Raw genomic sequence first — 24,540 nt, 5'->3', positions numbered from 1 at the left:
ATTTCTCTAATGATTAATGATGTTGAGCATTCTTTCATGTGTTTGTTGGCAATCTTATATCTTCTTTGGAGAAATGTCTATTTAGGCCTTCTGCCCAGTTTTGGATTGGGTTGTTTTTTATATTGAGGGGCATGAGCTGCTTGTAAATTTTTTTTTTTTTTTTTTTTTTTTCGTTATGTGGGCCTCTCACTGTCGTGGCCTCTCTCGTTGCGGAGCACAGGCTCCGGACATGCTGGCTCAGCGGCCATGGCTTATGGGCCTAGCCGCTCTGCGGCATGTGGGATCTTCCTGGACCAGGGCACGAACCCATGTCCACTGCATCGGCAGGTGGACTCTCAACCACTGCGCCACCAGGGAAGCCCTGCTTGTAAATTTTGAAGAGTAATCCTTTGTCAGTTACTTCATTTGCAAATATTTTCTCCCATTCTGAGGGTTGTCTTTTGGTCTTGTTTATGGTTTCCTTTGCTGTGCAAAAGCTTTGAAGTTTCATTAGGTCCCATTTGTTTATTTTTGTTTTTATTTCTATTTCTCTAGGAGGTGGGTCAAAAAGGATCTTGCTGTGATTTATGTCATAGAGTGTTCTGCCTATGTTTTCCTCTAAGAGTTTTATAGTGTCTGGCCTTACATTTAGGTCTTTAATCCACTTTGAGCTTATTTGTGTGTATGGTGCTAGGGGGTGATCTAATCTCATACTTTTACATGTACCTGTCCAGTTTTCCCAGCACCACTTATTGAAGAGGTTGTCCTTTCTCCACTGTACATTCCTGCCTCTTTTATCAAAGATAAGGTGACCATATGTGCGTGGGTTTATCTCTGGGCTTTCTATTCTGTTCCATTGATCTATCTTTCTGTTTTTGTGCCAGTACCATACTGTCTTGATTACTGTAGCTTTGTAGTATAGTCAGAAGTCAGGGAGCCTGATTATTCCAGCTCCATTTTTCATTCTCAAGATTACTTTGGCTATTCGGGGTCTTTTTGTGTTTCCATACAAATTATGAAATTTTTTATTCTAGTTCTATGAAAAATGCCAGTGGTAGTTTGATAGGGATTGCATTGAATCTGTAGATTGCTTTGGGTAGTAGAGTCATTTTCACAATGTTGATTATTCCGATCCAAGAACATGGTATATCTCTCCATCTATTTGTATCATCTTTAATTTCTTGCATCAGTGTCTTATAATTTTCTGCATACAGGTCTTTTGTCTCCTTAAGTAGGTTTATTCCTAGATATTTTATTCTTTTTGTTGCAATGGTAAATGGGAGTGTTTTCTTGATTTCACTTTCAGATGTTTCATCATTAGTGTATAGGAATGCCAGAGATTTCTGTGCATTAATTTTGTATCCTGCTACTTTACCAAATTTATTGTTTAGCTCTAGTAGTTTTCTGGTAGCATCTTTAGGATTCTCTATGTATAGTATCATGTCATCTGCAAACAGTGACAGCTTTACTTTTTCTTTTCTTATTTGGATTCCTTTTATTTCCTTTTCTTCTCTGATTGCTATGGCTAAAACTTCCAAAACTATGTTGAATAAGAGTGGTGAGAGTGGGCAACCTTGTCTTGTTCCTGATCTTAGTGGAAATGCTTTCAGTTTTTAACCACTGAGGACGATGTTGGCTGTGGGTTTGTCACATAGGGCCTTTATTATGTTGAGGAAAGTTCCCTCTTTGCCTACTTTCTGCAGGGTTTTTCTCATAAATGGTGTTGAATGTTGCCAAAAGCTTTCTCTGCATCTATTGAGATGATCATATGGTTTTTCTCCTTCAATTTGTTAATATGGTTTATCACATTGATTGATTTGCGTATATTGAAGAATCCTTGCATTCCTGGAGTAAACCCCACTTGATCATGGTGTATGATCCTTTTAACGTGCTGTTGGATTCTGTTTGCTAGTGTTTTGTTGAGGATCTTTGTATCTATGTTCATCAGTGATATTGTCCTGTAGTTTTCTTTCTTTGTGACATCCTTGTCTGGTTTTGGTATCAAGGTGATGGTGGCCTTGTAGACTGAGTTTGGGAGTGTTCCTCCCTCTGCTATATTTTGGAAGAGTTTGAGAAGGATAGGTGTTAGCTGTTCTCTAAACGTTTGATAGAATTTACCTGTGAAGCCATCTGGTCCTGGGCTTTTGTTTGCTGGAGGATTTTTAAGTACACTTTCAATTTCAGTGCTTGTGATTGGTCTGTTCATATTTTCTGTTTCTTCCTGATTCAGTCTTGGCAGTTGTGCATTTCTCAGAATTTGTCCATTTCGTCCAGGTTGTCCATTTTATTGGCATAGAGTTGCTTGTAGTAATCTCTCATGATCTTTTGTATTTCTGCAGTGTCAGTTGTTACTTCTCCTTTTTCATTTCTAATTCTACTGATTTGTGTCTTCTCCCTTTTCTTTCTTGATGAGTCTGGCTAATGGTTTATCAATTTTTTTTAACTTCGCAAAGAACCAGCTTTAGTTTTATTGATCTTTGCTATCATTTCTTTATTTCTTTTTCATTTATTTCTGATCTGATTTTTATGATTTCTTTCCTTCTGCTAACTTTGGGGATTTTTTGTTCTTCTTACTCTTATTGCTTTAGGTGCAAGGTTAGGTTGTTTATTTGGGATGTTTCCTGTTTCTTAAGGTAGGATTGTATTGCTGTAAACTTCCCTTTTAGAACTTCTTTTGCTGCCTTCCATAGGTTTGGGTCGTCTTGTCTCCATTGACATTTGTTTCTAGGTATTTTTTGATTTCCTCTTTGATTTCTTCAGTGCTCACTTCATTATTAAGTAGTGTATTATTTAGCCTCCATGTGTTTGTATTTTTTACAGATCTTCTCCTGTAATTGATATCTAGTCTCATGGCGTTGTGGTCGGAAAAGATACTTGATAAAATTTCAATTTTCTTAAATTTACCAAGGCTTGATTTGTGACCCAAGATGTGATCTATCCTGGAGAATGTTCCATGAGCACTTGAGGAGAATGTGTATTCTGTTGTTTTTGGATGGAATGTCCTATAAATACCAATTAAGTCCTTCTTGTTTAATGTACCATTTAAAGCTTGTGTTTCCTTATTTATTTTCATTTTGGATGATCTGTCCATTGGTGAAAGTGGGGTGTTAAAGTCCCCTACTTGAATGTGTTACTGTCTATCTCCCCTTTTATGGCTGTTAGTATTTGTCCTATGTATTGAGGTGCTCCTATGTTGAGTGCATAAATATTTGCAATTGTTATATCTTCTTCTTGGATCGATCCCTTGATCATTATGTAGTGTCCTTCTTTGTCTCTTCTAATAGTCTTTATTTTAAAGTCTGTTTTCTCTGAGAATTGCTACTCCAGCTTTCTTTTGGTTTCCATTTGCATGGAATATCTTTTTCCATCCCCTTACTTTCAGTCTGTATGTGTCTCTAGGTCTGAAGTGGGTCTCTTGTAGACAGCATATATATGGGTCTTGTTTTTGTATCCATTCAGCTAATCTGTGTCTTTTGGTGGAAGCATTTAGTCCATTTACATTTAAGGTAATTATTGATATGTATGTTCCTATTCCCATTTTCTTAATTGTTTTGGGTTCGTTATTGTAGGTCTTTTCCTTCTCTTGTGTTTCTTTCCCAGAGAAGTTCGTTTAGCATTTGTTGTAAAGCTGGTTTGGTGGTGCTGAACTCTCTCAGCTTTTGCTTGTCTGTAAAGGTTTTAATTTCTCCATCAAATCTGAATGAGATCCTTGCTGGGTAGAGTAATCTTGGTTGCAGGTTTTTCTCCTTCAACACTTTCAATATGTCCTGCCACTCCCTTCTGGCTTGCAGAGTTTCTGCTGAAAGATCAGCTGTTAACCTTGTGGGGATTTCCTTGTGTGTTGTTTGTTGTTTTTCCCTTGCTGCTCTTAATATGTTTTCTTTGTATTTAATTTTTGAGAGTTTGATTAATATGTGTCTTGGAGTATTTCTCCTTGGATTTATCCTGTATGGGACTCTCTGTGCTTCCTGGACTTGATTAACTATTTCCTTTCCCATATTAGGGAAGTTTTCAACTATAATCTCTTCAAATATTTTCTCAGTCCCTTTCTTTTTCTCTTCTTCTTCTGGAACCCCTATAATTCGAATGTCGGTGCGTTTAATGTTGTCCCAGAGGTCTCTGAGACTGTCCTCAGTTCTTTTCATTCTTTTCTCTTTATTCTGCTCTGCAGTAGTTATTTCCAGTATTTTATCTTCCAGGTCACTTATCCGTTCTTCTGCCTCAGTTATTCTGCTATTGATCCCATCTAGAGTATTTTTAATTTCATTTATTGTGTTGTTCATCGTGGCTTGTTTCATCTTTAGTTCTTCTAGGTCCTTGTTAAATGTTTCTTGCATTTTGTTTATTCTATTTCCAAGATTTTGGATCATCTTTACTATCATTATTCTGAATTCTTTTTCAGGTAGACTGCCTATTTCCTCTTCATTTGTTAGGTCTGGTGGGTTTTTACCTTGCTCCTTCATCTGCTGTGTGTTTTTCTGTCTTCTCATTTTGCTTATCTTACTGTGTTTGGGGTCTTCTTTTTGCAGGCTGCAGGTTCGTAGTTCCCGTTGTTTTTGGTGTCTGTCCCCAGTGGCTAAAGTTGGTTCAGTGGGTTTTGTAGGCTTCCTGGTGGAGGGGACTAATGCCTGTGTTCTGGTGGATGAGGCTGGATCTTGTCTTTCTGGTGGGCAGTTCCACGTCTGGTGGTGTGTTTTGGGGTGTCTGTGGACTTATTATGATTTTAGGCAGCCTCTCTGCTTGTGGGTGGGGTTGTGTTCCTGTCTTGCTAGTTGTTTGGCATAGGGTGTCCAGAACTGTAGCTTGCTGGTCGTTGAGTGAAGCTGGTTGCTGGTGTTGAGATGGAGATCTTTGGGAGATTTTCGCTGTTTGATATTATGTGGAGCTGGGAGGTCTCTTGTTGACCAGTGTCCTGAAGTTGGCTCTCCCACATCAGAGGCACAGCACTGAGTCCTGGCTGCAGCACCAAGAGCCTTTCATCCACACGGGTCAGAATAAAAGGCAGAAAAAGTAGAAAGAAAGAAAAGAAAGAAAGAAAGAAAGAGAGAGAGAGGGCGGGAGGGAGGGAGCGAGGGAGGAAAGGAAGGAAGGAAGAAAAGGAAGGAAGGAAGGAAGGAAGGAAGAAAAGAAAGAAAGAAAGAAAAAGAAAGAAAGAAGAGAAAGAAAGGAGGGAGGGAGGAAGGAAGGAGGGAAGGAAGGAAGGAAAGAAAGAAAGAAAGAAAGATTAAATAAAGATAAAATAAAGTTATTAAAATAAAAAATTATTATTAAGGAAAAAAAATTTTTTTAAAAGAAAAGAAAAAAAAAACGGACGAATAGAACCCTAGGACAAATGGTGGAAGCAAAGCTATGCAGACAAAATCTCACATAGAAGCATACACATACACACTCTCAAAAAGAGGAAAAGGGGAAGAAATCATAAATCTTGCTCTCAAAGTCCACCTCCTCAATTTGGGATGACTCGTTGTCTATTCATGTATTCCACAGATGAAGGGTACATCAAGTTGATTGTGGAGCTTTAATCCGCTGCTTCTGAGGCTGCTGGGAGAGATTTCCATTTCTCTTCTTTGTTTTCACAGCTCCCGGGGCTCAAGCTTTGGACTGGGCCCCGCCTCTGCGTGTAGGTCGCCGGAGGGCATCTGTTGTTCGCTCAGACAGGACGGGGTTAAAGGAGCCGCTGATTCGGGGGCTCTGGCTCCTCAGGCCGGGGTGAGGGAGGGGCACGGAGTGTGGGGCGAGCCTGCAGCGGCAGAGGCCAGCGTGACGTTGCACCAGCCTGAGGTGCGCCGTGCGTTCTCCCGGGGTAGTTGTCCCTGGATCCCGGGACCCTGGCAGTGGTGGGCTGCACAGGCTCCCCGGAAGGGGGCGTGGACAGTCAGGCTTCTTGGTGGTGGCAGCAGCAGCCTTAGCGTCTCCTGCCCGTTTCTGGGGTCCGCGCTTTTAGCCGCGGCTCGCGCCCATCTCTGGAGCTCCTTTAAGCAGGGCGCTTAATCCCCTCTCCTCGAGCACCAGGAAACAAAGAGGGAAGAAAAAGTCTCTTGCCTCTTCGGCAGGTCCAGACTTTTCCCCGGACTCCCTCCCGGCTAGACGTGGTGCACTAACCCCCTGCAGGCTGTGTTCACGCCGCCAACCCCAGTCCTCTCCCAGGGCTCCGACAGAAGCCCAGGCCTCAGCTCGCAGCCCCGCCCTCCGCGGCGGGTGAGCAGACAAGCCTCTCAGGCTGGTGAGTGCCGGTCGGCCCTGATCCTCTGTGCAGGAATCTCTCCGTTTTGCCCTCCGCACCCCTGTTGCTGTGCTCTCCTCCGTGGCTCCGAAGCTTTCCCCCTCTGCCACCCGCAGTCTCTGGCCGCGAAGGGGCTTCCTAATGTGTGGAAACCTTTCCTCCTTCACAGCTCCCTCCCACTGGTGCAGGTCCCGTCCCTATTCTTTTGTCTCTGTTTTTTCTTTTGCCCTACCCAGGTACGTGGGGAGTTTCTTGCCTTTTGGGAGGTTTGAGGTCTTCTGCCAGCCTTCAGTAGGTGTTATGTAGGAGTTGTTCCACGTGTAGATGTATTTCTGGTGTATCTGTGGGGAAGAAGGTGATCTCTGCGTCTTACTCTTCCGCCATCTTCTCGTCCCCTCGAAAGTCGTTGTTTTGTGTAAAAGACACTGAGGTGGTTGCAGGCAACACAACCTGTACCATTTGATCTAATTCCACGAAACTCCCCCTGTAAATGAGGAAAACCGTCAGGGGGAGTCTCACATGAGCGCTCGTTGTAAAAAGACATCACGTGATGAGCAGCCTGCTTACTTGGAGCAGCCTTGCCTGTGGTGAGTTGTCCTAAGTAGCCCTCCTCCTGAGTTTGAGTAGGAAGGCTCCTTTTCAGTTGCTGCCCTAGGACTTTGGATGCATATACATATTTAAGCAAAGCTAAAAGGAGATAATTAATGTCCTTTCTCAAAAATTAAAATTGTGGCACGCTAGTTACAGGCTAGTTGCCAGCAGTATTACTCAAGCCTCTGGCATCACAATCTTCATTGGAGCTTTTAAAAATAGGTACAGATTTCCCACCCCAGATGTACTGATGGGTGATCTCCAGGAGTTGAGCCCAGGAATTTGTATTTTTAGATGCTTCCCCATCGTGCTCATGTCCAGCAGGATTAAGAACCCTGCCTTCCTTACCTTTTCTGACAAAGGGAATGTTGGGAGCACTCTTGTCAGTAATGGCAGAAGCATAACCAAGTTAGTTACCTCCAAAAAACTGGTCCTTAATTTTTGTTGAGTGTTGGGCCTGTGCTTTTATCAATTCAGTATTCATGCAGCATCGCCTCCGTGCCACACACTATCCTAGATGCCAGAGAGCCTGCATTGTAGAGACCATACAGAGAGTTTTTCCTCAGTCAAGCAAACAATCCTTGAACATACTCTGGCTCTGATAGGTTTCTAAGAGCTTTGCAAATATTGTTTCACTTAACCCTCCCAGCAGTCCTATAAGGTGGGTACCATTATTACTCTTATTTTAAAAAGGGTTTAGGAAACTGAGAGGCAGTGAAACTAAGTAATTTCCCCAGTTTTACTTGGTGTGGTTCAGTAATTAGCTCACCTGCAAATCCTTCTCAGAAAAATTCACACACCTACAATTTTTTACATGAAATTCGGGGGCTCCGTAGACTCTCATGGATATCAAGTTAAAGACTCCTGTCCTGGAAGGTGACAGCTACAATACTGTGAGTAAACACGACTCCCCATCAGCATCACTGAGTTCTGAATACAAACAGTTCTTTTACTTGATTGACCCTTTTCTTGCTGTAGTTTATCCATGGAGTTTCCGTCCCCTTACATCCCTGGACTTCTTGCTTGTCTTTTCCTGTCTTTGATTACGTATTGGATGACTGATGTATTTTGGACATTTCATTGACTACCCTTCTAATTTTGTTACTTCTAGATTACCTACATTCCTTCAATATGTGAGGGATATTTTCCTAGCATCAGATAATTTTCAGTTGACTGACACCATGTGCCTTCTCATCGTTCTAAGTTTTCCCAAGAATGTTACCACTGAAATTCAGCTTTAGTTAAGATCTGTCTGATTTAGTTTTCTGCTCTTTGAGATCTTTATTTTGGTTCTTATTGGCTTATTCTGCCTGTAATACAGTACTGTCCTATATTCGTTTTAATTTCTTGTAGGGATCCCATGTATATGCTAACTCAAAATTATAGGAGTTGGTCTGTTGATTTGCAGTCTAGATTTCAGGCGGTCAGAGTTTTCCTTTGTGTGGTTATGTGGTGTGCTGTGAACGTCTTCCTTCTATGCCTTATGGCACCTTAAATCTATTTTCCCATGAAAATAATAAAATGTTTACACGTATGTTTTATACAGTGCTGTTTTCCATATGAGATATATATATATTATATACATAGATGATATTTAATAATATTAAATATATTTAATAATATTCTTATTAATCAGCTAGCTGAAATTTGGCTGCCAGTGGGTAGATTCTGTGTGTTCTCCATCTAACCTAGTATCAGTGGTATCTCTGCTTGATCTGGCCCCAGGAGACCTTATTCCTAGCTGATTATTCTGCTCTAAATTCATCTGTAGTGTAGTTATATTATTCTTTTCCTCTCACTATAATATAAATTGTGGTTTAATTTGAACCCATCTTAGGGAAAGTTGAAAGAAAAGAGACTAATTATGAAGGAAGGGTCCTCTATCTTCCTTTCTCAGCCTTCTGAATTTTAGTGAAGAACGCAATGATCAAATACCCAAAAAGTGTATTCAATTTTATTTCCCTTTCATTTTGAGGATTTAATTTAACTAAAAGGTTGAAGAATATTTTACTGAGGTATTTTCCTGTTATAGCGGTATTTCCTCACACAAATATGTTTCTTCCTCTGGGAATGTTCTCTCTTCTGCTCATCTTTGTAATTGCCTGTACTCTAATTTAACTTCATTTAGAGCAGCATATTCCCCTACCATCTGATGCTGACATTGTAACTTAGTATGACAGGAAATAGTGATTTACAATATTGTTGATTGCAATTCTGATAAACTTTACCTTATGACCTGAACATTAGGCTGGGTTATTTCTTGATATTCTACACTCACTTTTTATGGAATATCTTTACAGTAAGAGATCTACGTGAAAGAATTTTTAAAAGTCTTGCCTCACATGAATGTAATCTAGTAGAATCAACTTTGATGACCCCAAGTATGTTTATTTAGTGAAATTTCCATCTTGTCTTAGGTTAGACACTTAGATATTGTACTAAAATATGGTGATGGACACCTTTTACATTGGGTTAATAGAACTTAATCTTTGGAAGTCATTTCCATTTCAAGATTTTACAACATACCCATCTTCCATTGATCTTAATTATTTGGTGATGTTGCATCCTTTAAGGACTATGTAACTTTCTATTATAAGGACATACTTCTACTTTCTGACTTTAAAAAATTTAGGTCTTATACATTGTTTTGCTTTTCAGCCCATATTTTTTTTAATCTTTTTAGTATGCAGTCTCCCTTACTTACAGAATAAAAATCAATACTTTTTAAACAGAAGTAGAGTTTATTTTAGTTATGATTATAAAAGCAGTAGAAAAACTAATCCATCATAAACTATGGTTTATGGTTTATATAAGCTAAACATGTTACTTAGTGATTATAAAATTAATTTTATGCATTTACTTCTATGAATACTGTATTTGGTGAGAAATCCAAGTTGTCCCTTTCATGTTTTGTGGTTGAACAATAATTTAATATTTCTAATTTCTGTTCAGGTTGGGCATGTCAAGAGAGGACTCTATAAAACTCACATCTGGACCAAACAATGATGGAGCTGAAAGTAGTTCTTCATGTGGGACCTCTGGCCTTCCTGGTCTATCTGCACAGACTCCCTTGAAAGAACAACAGCCAAAAAGCATGAAAAGTCCAACTTCTCCGGAGCCTGATTTCTGTGCTACACTTTGTCCCATGGTAGACGTAGGTAAAGATGTAATGACAGAGTCAGAATCAGAGGACATCCTGATCCCCGAAGAATCTGTGATTCAGGAAGAAATCGAGGAAGAGGTAGAGACTAGCATCTGTGAGTGCCAGGATGAGAATCACAAGACAATACCTGACTTTTCTGAGGAGTCAGAAAGTCCAGCCAACTCTCATGAGGAGCCCCAAATAGCACCTCCTGAAGATAACTTGGAATCCTGTGTTATAATGAATGATGTTTTAGAAACTTTGCCTCATGTTGACGTTAAAGTGGAAGAGAAATCAGAATCTCCCCAGGAAGAGATGTCAGTTGTCATTGATCAGCTAGAAGTCTGTGACTCTCTCGTTCCTTCCACTTCATCTGGGACTCATGTCAATGACACAGAACATAAGGAGCCAGAAACTGCACTAGAGACCAACACTCCAAAAATTAAAACAGGGTCATCGTCTTTAGAAGGCCAATTTCCAAGTGAAGGAGTCGCTGTAGATATGGAGCTGCAGAGTGATCCTGATGAACAGCTTTCTGAAAATGCTTGCATCTCTGAAACATCCTTCTCTTCTGAGAGCCCAGAGGGAGCCTGTACCAGCCTGACATCCCCAGGAGGGGAAACCCAATCCACTTCAGAAGAATCATGTACCCCAGCCTCCCTCGAGACAACGTTTTGTTCTGAGGTGTCCAGCACTGAAAATGTGGACAAATATAATCAGCGAAATGCCACTGATGAAAATCTTCATGCATCTTTGATGTCAGAAATCTCTCCAATATCCACTTCACCTGAAATATCAGAAGCGTCTTTGATGTCCAATTTACCGTTAACATCTGAAGCATCCCCAGTGTCAAATTTACCTTTAACATCAGAAACCTCGCCCATGTCTGATTTACCTTTGACATCAGAAACTTCTTCAGTGTCTTCCATGCTTCTCACATCTGAGACCACTTTTATATCCAGTTTGCCACTTCCTTCAGAAACATCTCCAATTTCCAGTTCTTCCATGAATGAAAGAATGGTGCATCAACAAAGAAAGTCAACTTCCATATCTGAAGAACCACTCTCCCCCCAGAAAGATGAAGGTTCTGCCCCTGCCAAGCCCCTGGGAGAGAGCCTTACCTCTCAGCAGAAGCCTCTATCAAATACTCCTGAGCCTATCAAAATGGGTTCTTCTTCCATTGCTCCTGAAGCATATTCATCAGAAGAATTGCACAATAAGACCCTGAATCAGCAGGCTTGTAAATCACATGTTGAAACTGAGAAGGCTTATCCCGCTTCGATTCCAGAACTTCCTTCTACAGAAATGATAAAAGTTAAAAATCATAATGTCCTGCAAAGAACAGAAAAGAAAGCGATGTCTTCACCATTGGAATTACCTGTCTTTTCTGAAGAGACAGAGAGTAAGGGAAATGAGCTCCCATCAGCTAAATTACAGGACAAGCAATACATCTCATCGGTGGATAAGGCTTCATTTTCAGAAGGCTCTAGAAATAAAATGCATAAGCCAGGGAGCTCACAGAATCGGTTGGAGACCTCTCATACTTCCAAGTTGTCAGAGCCCTCCAAGTCCCCAGATGGGGTAAGAAATGAAAGTAGAGAATCTGAGATATCGAAGAGGAAAACCGCAGAGCATCACAGCTTTGGGATCTGTAAGGAGAAGAGGGCTAGGATAGAAGATGACCAGTCAAGCCGGAGCATCTCATCCAGCAGTCCATCTGAGAAAGAACAGCCTCCAAGAGAGGAACCAAGGGTTCCACCTCTCAAGGTATGGTATTTTTTTTTTAAAAAAGGGAAATTCCATAGATAGGCTTTTTCTATTTAGATACTTAATTTTTCAAAAATAAATGTAGCAGTTTATAATCTAATACTCCCAGCACCAGTCTAATATTAAATGATCCTTTTTCAGACTGCGTTGAGCTCATACAATAAGTTTAGCTAGATGTACATATTTAGACCTTGGCGTTTAAGGAAAAAGAAGGGCGGAGGGAGAACAGGCCCTGGAGGAGCCCACAGGCCACCGAGATACAGGGTCTCTGGGGGACTCCACAGTGTAGGACAGAGACCTATATAAACTTGGAAAAATTGGAAAGATAATTCAGCATCCTATAAAAGTTCAGTAGGACTAGAGAAAGCAGTAGTCAAAAGTCAGAGGCTTGCCCTCAAGAAATGAAGGTACGTGTTATCTCCTCATTCATTTTCCAACAAATGTTGACCATCCCCTCTGCCTAACAGAGAGGAGCTAGCTTCTGAAAGAGCCTCATTAAATATTTCTTGAATAAATCAATGAAATCACTTCACAAACCCTGAGGAAGATGCTATAGATACATAGGTATACAAATCCTACTATTTTATTTCCAAAATAATAAAGAAGTATTTAACTTCACACAGTAATAAAGCCTGTAGACAAACATTCCTATTTATATATTTTATTTTGATCCCAGGTAGATTTTAACTCTCAGAAAACAACTCTTGTATATAAATTGACTCTGCCTAACTAAACTAAAAATTAAGGTTAACTCAAAGAATTACGAACATACTCAAGATGTGTTTTTCTTAATCTTTCTCTTTATTTTGCTCTGCTCTGACATCTACTTTTAATATGTGACTCATGATCTTCCTAAGGTTGACTTTTAGGGGTGTGATTGTAATTATTCTATTTAATAAAGCAGTCCCTGTTAAATAAGATTCTAGAGATATAAAAGATGCATATTAAGCTCCCATTAAAACCCTGCTATGCATTTTAATTTCTGAAGCAATGAAAAGAAAAATATAAGCATGCTTTCCATAGGAAATAATTTTAAACATTTCAGTCTAATTTTTTTGTCAAAAGCTTATTTTCAAAGTGATATACACTTTATGTAAAGATAGATGGATAGAGAGATACAATAAATATATTTAATGTTTGTTAGGCTTCATGTTTTTAATTTTTTAAACTAAGGGAAATATTTAAAAGGTAAAACTGAATTCCTTTTCTAAATTCATCTATCACTGGAACCTTTGGATTAGAAGAGAGCCATCAGAAATTTGAAAATGAGAAACGAGATAGCTCAGGAAGATAAACCATCTACCAAAGTGCTAAAGCATAATTCCACATTGACACGATCCTGTAGTATGTGTCAGGTACTTATAATGTCAATACATGTAAATGCACATATGTTAAGAAGAGAGGTGTAAGTTTTCTAAAGGAAAAAATATAAGGAAATACAGTACGTGTCAACAGCACAGAATGGGGAGCCCAAAGGCTCTGTCACTCCCTAGTTATATGAACCCAAGGCAGCCCATCTCCAGGGGCTCAGTTTTTTCAACTGTAAACGAAGGGCTTTAACTAGATCCCTGCCAGCTCTACAAATCTGTGACTCTGGGAATATTCTTAGTGACTGAAGCATCATAGGCATTGCTTTGGGTTGTTTGTTGTTCGGTCTTGTGCCTCACGAATTTGGTGATGACTGAGTCTCTTAATTAGATGAGTGGGTGAACAGTGTGGGCTGGGACATTTACTCAATTCAGCAGATTGTAGATTTCCAATATCAAGTAAGCTGCCCAACCCGTACTCTCTTTTGGAGGCAGAAAACTACAGTTGCCCTTGCTTTCAAGAAAACGTAATAATAATAATAAAATCCCTTTGGAAAGCAAAGCACTTTCACAAGTATAGTCTCATTCCATCTTTATAACACCTCTGTGAAAGAAATAGACCAGAAATAACTAGTCTTACTGTTTACAGTTTACAAAGTCATATTGTATGCTTATTTTATATATATACATATATATATGGCGGCATGCTAGGTGGTATGGGACCACATAAAACCTACAGAGTCTCTGACTCGGGGAGATTATTGGAGAAACTGAAGTACACAGTGATTTGCCTAGGTTCACAGCATTCCTTTGTGTCAAGCCAGGCTGAGAATTCTAGTCTTCTGACCCTTGGTTAGGGCTTTTTTCCTTTTTCCTTTGTGTCAAATTAAGACAGATAAATTAAGGCAGATAAATTCAAATAGAGTTTTGAATATCTCTATTCTTCCTGGCTGGCCTGAGTATCTTCATGCCAGCCAGGAAGATAAGTTGAAAGCTGACTATTTCTAACTCTTTTTAGCTCACCTCATTTTAAGAAGCCTGGGTTTTGTTTCCATTTATATGAGGCTTTAAAAGACGTTTCATTTCCATGCCAAATGAAGTCACCGGTTAATATTTTATGGATTGAAAACAGAGGTTAAAATTTTAAATTTTCCCATTCGTGCTGCGTTTATTGCTGCTTTGTACCCCAAAGGCCCATTCAGGGTATGAGGTGCCGTTCTTGCCCCCTTAGGAGAGGATGCGGCTACTCCCCGCCCTCGCGTGCCTGTGTGCCCACGTCCCTCTGTGGTCACGTACACGTGCGCCTTGTCTGTGATCGTGTACACGCACTTTATCTTTCGATTTTCCCCCTTCCTGTAGATACAGCTTTCCAAAATCGGGCCACCCTTTATTATCAAGAGCCAACCAGTCTCCAAACCAGAGGCTCGCGCGTCATCTGGCACATCGGTCAGTGGCGGGAGGAACACGGGAGCCAGGACCCTGGCGGACATCAAGGCCCGAGCCCAGCAAGCAAGAGCCCAGCGAGAGGCGGCAGCAGCGGCAGCCGTGGCGGCGGCCGCGAGCATTGTTTCGGGAGCTATGGGGAGCCCAGGAGAGGGCGGAAAAGCCAGAACTCTGGCGCATATCAAAGAGCAGACGAAGGTGAAGCTCTTCGCAAAGCATCAAGCCCGAGCCCACCTCTTCCAGAACACTAAAGAGCCCCGGTTGCCTCCGCTCGGCTCAAAGGAAGGGCCTCCAAGCTTAGAAGTCTCTTCTGCCCCTGAAACAAAAATCGAAGGCTCGCCTGGTGTCATCATTGTCAATCCAAACTGCCGATCTCCCAGCAACAAGGCTGCGCACCTCCGGGAGCCCACCACTGTACTACAGCAGTCTCTCAACCCGACCAAACTTCCAGAAATTGCCACGGACTTATCTGTGCATAGTTCTGACGAAAACACACCTGTGTCACACTTGTCTGAGAAAATTGTTTCATCTACCTCTTCTGAAAATAGCAGTGTGCCCATGCTTTTTAATAAAAATCCCATCCCCGTGTCTGTCTGCAGCACTGCTATGTCGGGAGCAATTAAAGAACATCCCTTTGTGAGTTCTGTTGATAAATCCTCTGTCCTAATGTCTGTTGACAGTGCAAACACTACAATTTCTGCTTGTAACATAAGCATGTTAAAAACCATCCAGGGAACGGACACTCCATGCATAGCCATTATACCAAAATGTATTGAGAGCACCCCTCTTCCGGCCACCACGGAGGGCTCCAGCGCAGCGAGCCCCCGGGATGACACGCAGTTACTGGCACCCAGCAGCAGTGCTGGCAGCCTAGTCTCCAGTCAGTACACCTCTGTGCCAACTCCCTCCATTGGAAGCAACTTGCCAAACCATCTCTCCACTAGCTCTGTCTTGATTCCCCCAACGGGAATGAACAGCAGATTTCCTTCTGAGAAGATAGCCATGCCTGGGAGCGAAGAACAGGCCACCATGTCCATGGGCACCACTGTGAGAGCCGCCCTCGGCTGCAGGGACCCCGTCGCAGTCACTGACGCCCTGGTGGCACGCCCACCTGTCGCAGCGTTTACTGCAAGCATGCTGACTGTAAACTCTTATGACAGTCCTCCCACGTTAAGTGCTGAAAGCTTGGACAAAACTTCAGGGACTCGGAACAGGGCAGACACTTCTGGGAGACCTCAGCCACCCCCGGGGGGCTTCGCACCAGCAGCCATAAACCGCTCGATTCCGTGTAAAGTCATCGTCGACCACAGCACCACGCTGACCTCTACGTCATCTCTGACTGTCTCTCTTGAGAGCACAGAAGCCGGCGTGGACCTCCAGAGCAGGTCCGGGAGGACGGAAGCAGCCGTTCAGCCCGTGGCGTGTCCGCAGGTCTCTGTCATCAGCAGGCCTGAGCCGGTTGCAAGTGAAGGCGGAGATCACGGTCCCAGTTTCATTGCTGCTTCCGCGGCAAAACAAGACAGTCAAACGATGCAGGCCACCTGCCCGGGTCTCCGTGAAGGGCCCCTCGTGGTTCCAGATAACTTAAACGCGGGGACTCCTCTGAGTCTCAGCTTTGCTGAGCAGGCGCATGGCATAACCACGTTCAAAAGTGAAGCCGACACAACCTGTAGCCATCAGTATAACCCGGGCAGCCGGATCTGCTGGGGCGAGGACGGGGTGAGGAGTGCAGGACAGCCTCTGCTCAGCCACCCTGGTTCCAATAAACAGAAGGAATATCTGGAGCAGGGCTGTCCGAAGGCCATCAAGACCGAGCACGCCAGCTCCTCGCATGTGGCGGAACTTCACCCCAGGAATCTCATCACAAGCGTCCCTCTCCCAGTGAAGTCCGAACCTCACGACGTGGACAGGGGCTTTAGGATGGACGCCGACGACTTCCCTGGCCCTGAGCTGCATCCTCCAGCTGCAGGGGCAGCCCCGAGTGTGCAACAGACGCAGACCGTGCAGGCCCCCGCCTCTGGTCCCATGGAAGAGGCCATCTCTCTGGCTACAGACACCCTGAAAAGAGTTCCCAGTGCAGGGAGCTCCAGCTGCCGTCTGTCATCGGTGGAGGCGAACAATCCCCTCGTCACACAGTTGCTCCAGGGCAACTTGCCTTTGGAAAAAGTGTTGCCCCAGCCCAGACTGGGAGCCAAGCTCGAAATCAACAGGCTTCCTCTGCCTCTTCAAACTACCTCAGTGGGTAAAACAGCCCCCGAGAGGAACGTGGTTGAAATGCCCCCTAGCTCTCCCAGTGCAGACGGGAAAGGCTACCTGGCAGGAGCTCTCGCACCACTACAAATGAGGAAGCGGGAGAACCACCCCAAGAAGAGAGTCGCCAGGACCGGGGGGGAACACACTCAAGTGAAATGTGAACCAGGGAAGTTGTTGGCGGACCCAGATGTGAAAGGGGTGCCGTGTGTCATCAGCTCCGGCATGAATCAGCTGGGACTCAGCCAGCCGCTGAAGCAGGAGTGGCTGAACAAGCACCCTGTGCAGAGCAAGATGGCTCACAGCCCTGAGGTCAAACAGCAGAAGCGGCTGCTCCCCTCCTGTAGCTTCCAGCAGAACCTGTTTCACGTCGACAAGAACGACGGCTTCCACCCCGACGCTGGGACCTCCCACAGACAGCAGTTTTACCAAATGCCTCTGGCTGCCAGGGGCCCCATTCCTACCGCGGCTCTGTTACCAGCCTCTGCCAAAGCCCCCGTGGGCTGTAACACGTTTTCCTTCAATAGGCATCTTGAGCAAAAGGGACTGGGAGAGGTTAGCCTTTCCTCAGCACCTCACCAGCTAAGGTTAGCCAATATGGTGCCCCCCAACATGCCCATTAAAGAAGGTGATGACATGGGGGGGACCCCGCACGGGGTGCCGCACAAAGCACTAGTGCATCCCCCGCCCCCTCCCCCCTTGGCTCTGCCCCCACCTCCCCCGCCGCCGCCGCCACTACCTCCACCTCTTCCTAATCCAGAAGTCCCCTCTGATCAAAAACAACCGCCAGTTACCATGGAAACCACTAAGAGACTTAGTTGGCCACAGTCCACGGGCATATGTAGCAATATAAAATCGGAACCTCTTTCTTTTGAGGAAGGTTTAAGCAGCAGCTGTGAACTGGGCATGAAACAAGTTTCCTACGACCAGAATGAAATGAAAGAACAGTTGAAGGTGTTTGCGCTGAAAAATGCAGATTTCTCTTCCTATTTGCTTTCTGAGCCACAGAAGCCTTTTACCCAATTAGCTGCTCAGAAAATGCAGGTGCAGCAACAACAGCAGCTCTGTGGAAATTATCCAACAATACACTTCGGTAGCACGAGCTTCAAAAGGGCAGCATCTGCAATTGAAAAGTCCATTGGGATTTTGGGAAGTGGCTCCAATCCCACCACGGGTCTGCCTGGTCAGAACGCTCAGATGCCCGTGCAGAACTTTGCCGACAGCAGCAACGCGGATGAGTTGGAACTGAAATGCTCTTGCCGGCTGAAAGCCATGATTGTGTGCAAAGGCTGTGGGGCCTTCTGCCACGACGACTGCATAGGGCCTTCTAAACTCTGTGTAGCTTGCCTGGTTGTGCGATAAGAGCTGAGTGAAAGATGCAGTATCCCTTTTCACCACGGAAAAGCCAAACGGCGTCAGCAACAACAAATTGAACAGCTCAGTCGTTTATAGCGTGCTAATTTATTTTACTTTGGAACAGATGATCTTTTCTCTAGATGATTATTTTCTTGCGTTTCTGGGAAAGGAGAGATCGCATTCCAGCCGAGGGGCTCAACAGCATGTCTTTTACATATTTAGTTGCCATTTGCAGCTTTGGAAAGTTTCTATTCGTGTGTATACAGGTCACTCCCGATTTGTTTCTTTCTTTTTTTAATCCAGGTGTAGATAGGAAAAGGACATTTTAAACTACTTAATGGTAACCAGCAATGGAGATGTGGAGAGAGATCGGTAACAGCAATTTAAGGTGGTGATGCATTCTTCTGTAGATTAACCATTACAGCGAGGGTTCCAACCGTTGACTCCTTTGGACCTACCTTTACCATAGTGGTTACATCATATTTGGAAAAGGGAATCTGATTTCAGTGTATGATTCCTTGTATTTACTCATATCACAAAAGGTATTAAAGGAGGTATGCCATTAATGAACTCCACTGTCCTTATTCTCTTTCCTCCCTTTTGACTCTTTTCAGAGACTGGCAGATTCTCTGGATCTGCCTTGGACATGGTACACATATTGTAGTGAAATGTCTTTTCCACCTGAAATTGCAGTGTGGGCCTCATGCCCAGCAATCTGGTTCAAGCCCTTTGACACCCGAGACTGTAAGATCAGTTGGACAACAGAGAGCCATAGGCCCAGAGGATTTCAGAGCTTCATGTGTGGCTTCTAAGAGCAAGTATGAAAAAAAATGTCCTAAAATTCAAAGCAAACAAGTAAAATGCTGTGTATGCAAACACACCTAAATGCGTTGGCGATGTAAATATCGGTCCATTCTATTCACTCTAATACAATTGCTAGATATTAAAATTGGGGGGAAATAATCGTAACCCTTTATTGATGACACCAGTGTATTCCGGCTTCCGACTTTGCAGAGGTTGGCCACCTCTTTTTTTAAAGTGTCATTGATGATGAGAGGGACTATAGAAGGCTGAAGTGTCAACATTTTTCTGAACAGTTTTTTCCTCATGAGTCACGATCTATGTAATTATATTTGACTCTAAACTAGCCCTTATTTTAAACAATTGTTCTGGGTGTTGCATGTTTTGTTTCCCACCCCCGCCCCCCCTTCAGGTGAATTCAGTGCATTCTTCGTATTTGGGGGAGTGGAACTGCTTTTGAAAAAGGGATACTGCATCTTACAACTATTGTCAGTGTTTATCCAGTAGTCTGGGCGTTGAGTATTTGAGCTCCATTCCATGTACTGTGGCCACCCTCATGCCAGAGAACAGCTGTAGTTCAGCAGGCTCTGTTCCCTAAAGCAAGTTCAAAAGCACATGCACACCGTGGGGAGATGAAAGAACAAAGACCATGTCCATTTAACTTCAGATTACAGAGCACAAAATGTGGAGTACCATTAACCCACTGGTTGATTGTGACTGTAGAATTTTAAAAAATATGGGGGGAAAATCTTCTGTATCCAGGGTAAGAATTTGACAGATATTTTCACAAGGGATCATCCTAATCAATGTTAACTTTTGACATTCCCTTAAAATATGTCTTAAAAATTAACTGGAATGAGCAGAAATTTCATTCCTGGGGGAAAAAAAAACTTGTAATTTTTTTTTATAGTAATCAACCATGGTATATTTTTTTTCCTCCATATTTATTATTGTGATGTTGCCAAATATCATTAGGTGATAGAGATGTCATTTTTACTAACAAAGTGCTGATAGTGAAAGATACTTTATCGTAGAAAGAAAGCAAAGCAAAGAAGGCCTACCTCCGCGGCTGAGATTCGGTGCTTCAGTTGCTGTCACTTCTGTGTTTCACGTTAAAATTAACAGAATTAACGACTGAGAATATTAGCAATGCACTTAACGAGCCCTTCCCAAGGAAGGCAGTGTTAGTTCCAGCAGATCCCTAGTTCACTGTGCACCAGGTGGTTTGGGTGGTGTCCTCGTCAGCGGTATCTCTGTGGTCTGCTTAGCTCTGATGTCATCTTGGTTCAGAAGGGCATGCTCTGGTTTCACAGAGGGGCACCCCTATAACATAGACACTTGCATGCCAGCTCCTTCTGCCAAATTCAGTTGCCGCTCTACCAGTGTCAGATACTGTCTACACCAGCAGATTCAACACTACCACATCAGTAACTGACACCGAGTTGAAACTGTGGTCTTCACAACCTTTGCACTCTGCATATGAGGCAAAATTGAGGTTGATGTGATACCGAGCTCATTATCAGTTCCATCATTGTGGGATACTGCGTGCAAATTACTTACTGGGAATACAGAAAAGTAGCCTTCTCTATGTTCTGATTTTTCTCATAATAAGTTTGGAAAATCAATTGCTGATCACACGTGGATTGTACCACCCTGGTCCAAAGAGCGTAATATTTCTCTGCCCTTGCTCTTTTTTGCCCCGGTTTAAATTCCTAGTGTTTGCATATGGTTTATATTACTGAAAAATTAATATCTTTGGGCTAGAAGAAGGGAAAGAAAAATTCAGAAGTAAAAAGTGGGTCAGATATGTTACAAGTGGCCATTTAATATATATACAAACCCCAGTATATTTGGATTAGGCGAGCAGGTTCTTAGTTTCCTGATATCCACGGATATCTGCCTGTGTGCAAATGGAGTATGTTATTTACTACATGGTTATTGTGGTGTAATGTGCAAATTTTAGTGTGTGCATTATCCTGATGATTGGACACTGGGATATCCCTATCAGGAATAGAGCTTGCACATCTAACATGTAATTTTTAATTATTATTTTCACAAAGGATGTATTTCCCTAAGTAGCACTTTTGGAACAGGGGAAGGAAGAAAACTGCTATTCCCTGATCCCCCTCCTATACAGTATGCATATGCCTGAGGTTGTATAAAGACATTTAGGTAGTTAATGGGCATGTTAATACAAACGTTCTGATGCAAATTCATTTTCAGAATGAAAATATTTTTCCTTCCCCAAAGTGAGAATAGCAGAAATGTCGGTGACCTGAGCACCGTAGTTATATGGACTATTTTCCTGCTAAGGTCTAGTTTGAAGAAAAAACTTGAAAACAAACCTTTGAGGTTGAGCCTGGTTGCTATAAAGACTTTGTGGTGGTATGTGTTTCTGGGATGAGCTATGGAAGGTTTAGCTGACTTCTAGAGCTTGGCTATTCTTATTCATCCAAAATAAACAGATACAAACAAGCTGGTGTGTACAGTGCTTCATAAAGAAGCCAAGAGTAAGAATACACGATGCTACAGCCCCAGGCCCTTTACAAACACTCGCACAATTTCAAAAGGGGAAGTTACTGTGGCCTTGGTTTCCCAGTTCCTCCCGGGTCTGGTCCAGTCCCAGGTGACAGAAGCTGAAGCGCCGTTAAGGGTTGCATCCTCTCAGTGGTGTGGAAGTCAGCACCGCGCTAGCCGCCTGGAGAGAGTGAGCCCGCTGAACACGCAAAGCCCAGAGTCACTGTCCATGTTTCTAGAGAACAATGTGAAGAGTCCTAGGAAAGGAACTCATCAGACTGTCAGGGGCCTATGTAGCCAAAATGTCACTGAATATAAAAATCTTGTCTTCAGTCCTCATGCTTTGTCACTGTAAAGCAAACAAAAAGCGTTTTTACTATAATTTAAAGGAGCTGCTTTTTTATAGCACATACTATTTCGCTTTGTACCCTATTTGATAGTTGCAGAATAATTTAGACTGTAGAAAAACTTTGTTGTATTTGTACTGTTCATGAATGTTTCAAAAAAAAAAGTGCTTTACTTGCTTGCCATAATTTTTCTTGTACTGCTGTATTTTTCCCCCTGGCTTCATGGAAACCTAATCTGATTCCTCTTTTCAGTACAGTTTTTTGTTTGTTGTTGTTGTTTTTTAATGTGTGTTTGTGAGTATTTTTTTCCTTTGGTCAGTATTCTGAATGTTTACATCTGTTTAACATTAGCCATGTAATGCCTTTTTTAAAAGGCGGTATTACTCTTACAGTGTTACAGCAAAATGTGAATCAACCCAAACATAACATGCATGACAAACACAGATGGGGGGGCAAAGGCCCTGAACGTACAAAGACATTTTATATCAGCATACAGAAAAGTCAAACCCTTCTTCAGTCCTCTACCAAAGAATATATTATTCCCACAGGAAAAACTCAGAAAAGGTGTGTAAAATCCTCAGAAGGGGAGCAGTTGAATCAGTAAGACTGCTACAATTTAATACTGTTATGCTTGCTTTGATACCTGACAAAATGTGACGGAGTGCAACAAGCATTGAAACGATTTTTAGACAGTGTTTTGTTTAGAATTCAGGGATCATGCATTCTTTAATGGTGCTGTTTGTTTTTTATTTCTTTTCTACAAAGAAAAAAAAAAAGTGTTGCCTACAAAAGTGACTGCTCACGATACCATAAGTTAAATGAAATGAAATGTTTGTCTCTTCATGCTTCTCTGTTTTTCCCTTTCTCTAAAGTAACAATTTGGGTTTCAATATTAAAATATTCTGGGAGAAAATAAAGAAATTAAACCTTCAATTATTGTCATCTTTAATTTTTTATGAAATGAGGTAGTTATATACACATAAAAGATACTACTAAATACATTCAAACTTTTACTTAACAAAAAGTTTATAAGGAGAACAAACCATATGCTCTTAAACTTTCTACCCTTCTTGGTATGGTGAATTGTCAACATACAATTATAACTATTTGTTGAGACCTCTTTGAAATTAACCATGTCTATTGTACTGTGCTTATTTAAAATTATATTTGAACCTTTTTGTTTTGTAAAGATGTTGTTAATTCTTTATACCAAAAGACAGGTAAGTCAAGCAAATTGTTACTACCATATTTAATTTTAACTTTAAGATGAATTACCTCTCAAAATGCTTTTTTAAAGGAATTGCTCTGGTTAGTTTTTCTTATCTTGCATTAAATATTACAGCTAGAGGGATTTGAATAAAATGCTGTGAACCATTAGAACAAAGTTGCCTCAGTTATATTTACATTGGTTAAGAAAATATTCATATCTTTACAGTGAGATGAATCTGAAAGCATTAAACATAACTGGCTGTTAAATCTGAGTTCAGCTGTTTTTATCTACATGGAAAATGCTATCTTTAGCCACCAGATGGCAAAAGAGGGTGCTTACTTTGCAGGAAAAAAAGAACTAAAAACATGTTTCTTCCTCCTCATAAATTATTATAATGATGAAAGTACAGCTTATTCAGGTAAGACAATGGAAGATAGATACTTCTAAGTTTCATTACGTTATTTTCACTATAATACTGGCATTCCTTTTTTTGTCCTATTTTTTCTATTAAAATATTTACAGAATGCATTCTTAATTTTATTTAGCATTGTGGAAATTTTTTATTGTTTTCATTGCATTACTCCCCAGGCATCATCTATTCCAAAATTCATTACGGAAAATTGTACAGTCACGCATTCTTTAAGCTGACATTTCTTGAAATTTATCTGAGCACTTTATATGTTTAAATTCATTTAGTCTCATGATAGGTACAACATTAAACAATTTTTATATAAATATTTCATTATTCTTAATACATGAATGTGACATAATTTGAATAACAATTGCTCTTAGGATCTAAAGTATGTATTTGTATCTATCATAGACTTTATCTGAGAACAGGTGATTTACCCGGTGATTCAACAAACTTACGTATGTTATTTAGAAAGAGCCTAGCCAGGAGAGTAGTTGGACTTCTTTCTGCAGAAGACAGTTGAACATAAATCCTAGGAAGTGTGTCTCCTTAAAATTATTTGAAGACTTTGGTTGTAGCTTGCCTAGACTTAATATTTCAAGTTCAGAGCACACACAGTTATCCACAGTGATACACAGAAATCAGAAGTTGGAGTCCTCCAATGTCACAGCTAATCTGGAAGTCTAAATTGGGCAATGAACCCAGTATTTTTACCTGCAGAAACTTTTCTCCAGTTGCCAGTGCAATAACTTACATACATTCTCACTAACTGGAGGAAGGTCCCCTGATTTACAAAGCAAAGGCTGGGGTTTTTTTGCCATTTTATTTAAAATAGTTTTATCATTTTTCAGCTATATTAAGTAATACCCCATTGTGATACCTGACTACCAGTAAAGCTGATATTGAATATATTTAGCAATCCTGCAAAGCATAGACCAATCCAAACAGATGCAGACAGATCAAAAGAGACGGCCCTATTACAACAAACCAGTGAAGAGTGGCTGAATATCTGCTTTTATCAATAGTTAGGATTTATACTTAGTATATCCATTGCACTTAGGGGAAGTTTGTTTCTGAGGTACCTTTCTTAAGCTAAAATTTCCATCTACAATCTCTCTCTCTTTTTTTAAGGAAATCATTTAGAGGTGGTTCAAAGGTGAGCTTTAACCCAAACACAACGAAATGTCCAGGCATT

General features: G+C 41.7%; 1 protein-coding gene across 1 annotated transcript in view; it reads left to right on the top strand.

Annotated features, from left to right (window-relative positions):
* The window catches only part of ASXL3 (ASXL transcriptional regulator 3), a 177,136-nt gene extending 154,180 nt beyond the window's left edge, over window positions 1-22,956 (top strand). The window contains exons 11-12 of the mRNA XM_067699380.1: window positions 9,746-11,702; window positions 14,369-22,956. Coding sequence (XP_067555481.1) covers window positions 9,746-11,702; window positions 14,369-18,064 — 5,653 coding nt within the window. The 3' untranslated portion in view covers window positions 18,065-22,956. The remainder of the gene's footprint in view (window positions 1-9,745; window positions 11,703-14,368) is intronic.
* Window positions 22,957-24,540: the final 1,584 nt, after the last annotated feature.

This window comes from Pseudorca crassidens, chromosome 12 (genome assembly GCF_039906515.1).
Source record: "Pseudorca crassidens isolate mPseCra1 chromosome 12, mPseCra1.hap1, whole genome shotgun sequence".
In the NCBI taxonomy this organism is placed as follows: domain Eukaryota; kingdom Metazoa; phylum Chordata; class Mammalia; order Artiodactyla; family Delphinidae; genus Pseudorca; species Pseudorca crassidens.
This window is presented reverse-complemented; position numbering and strand designations above follow the sequence as displayed.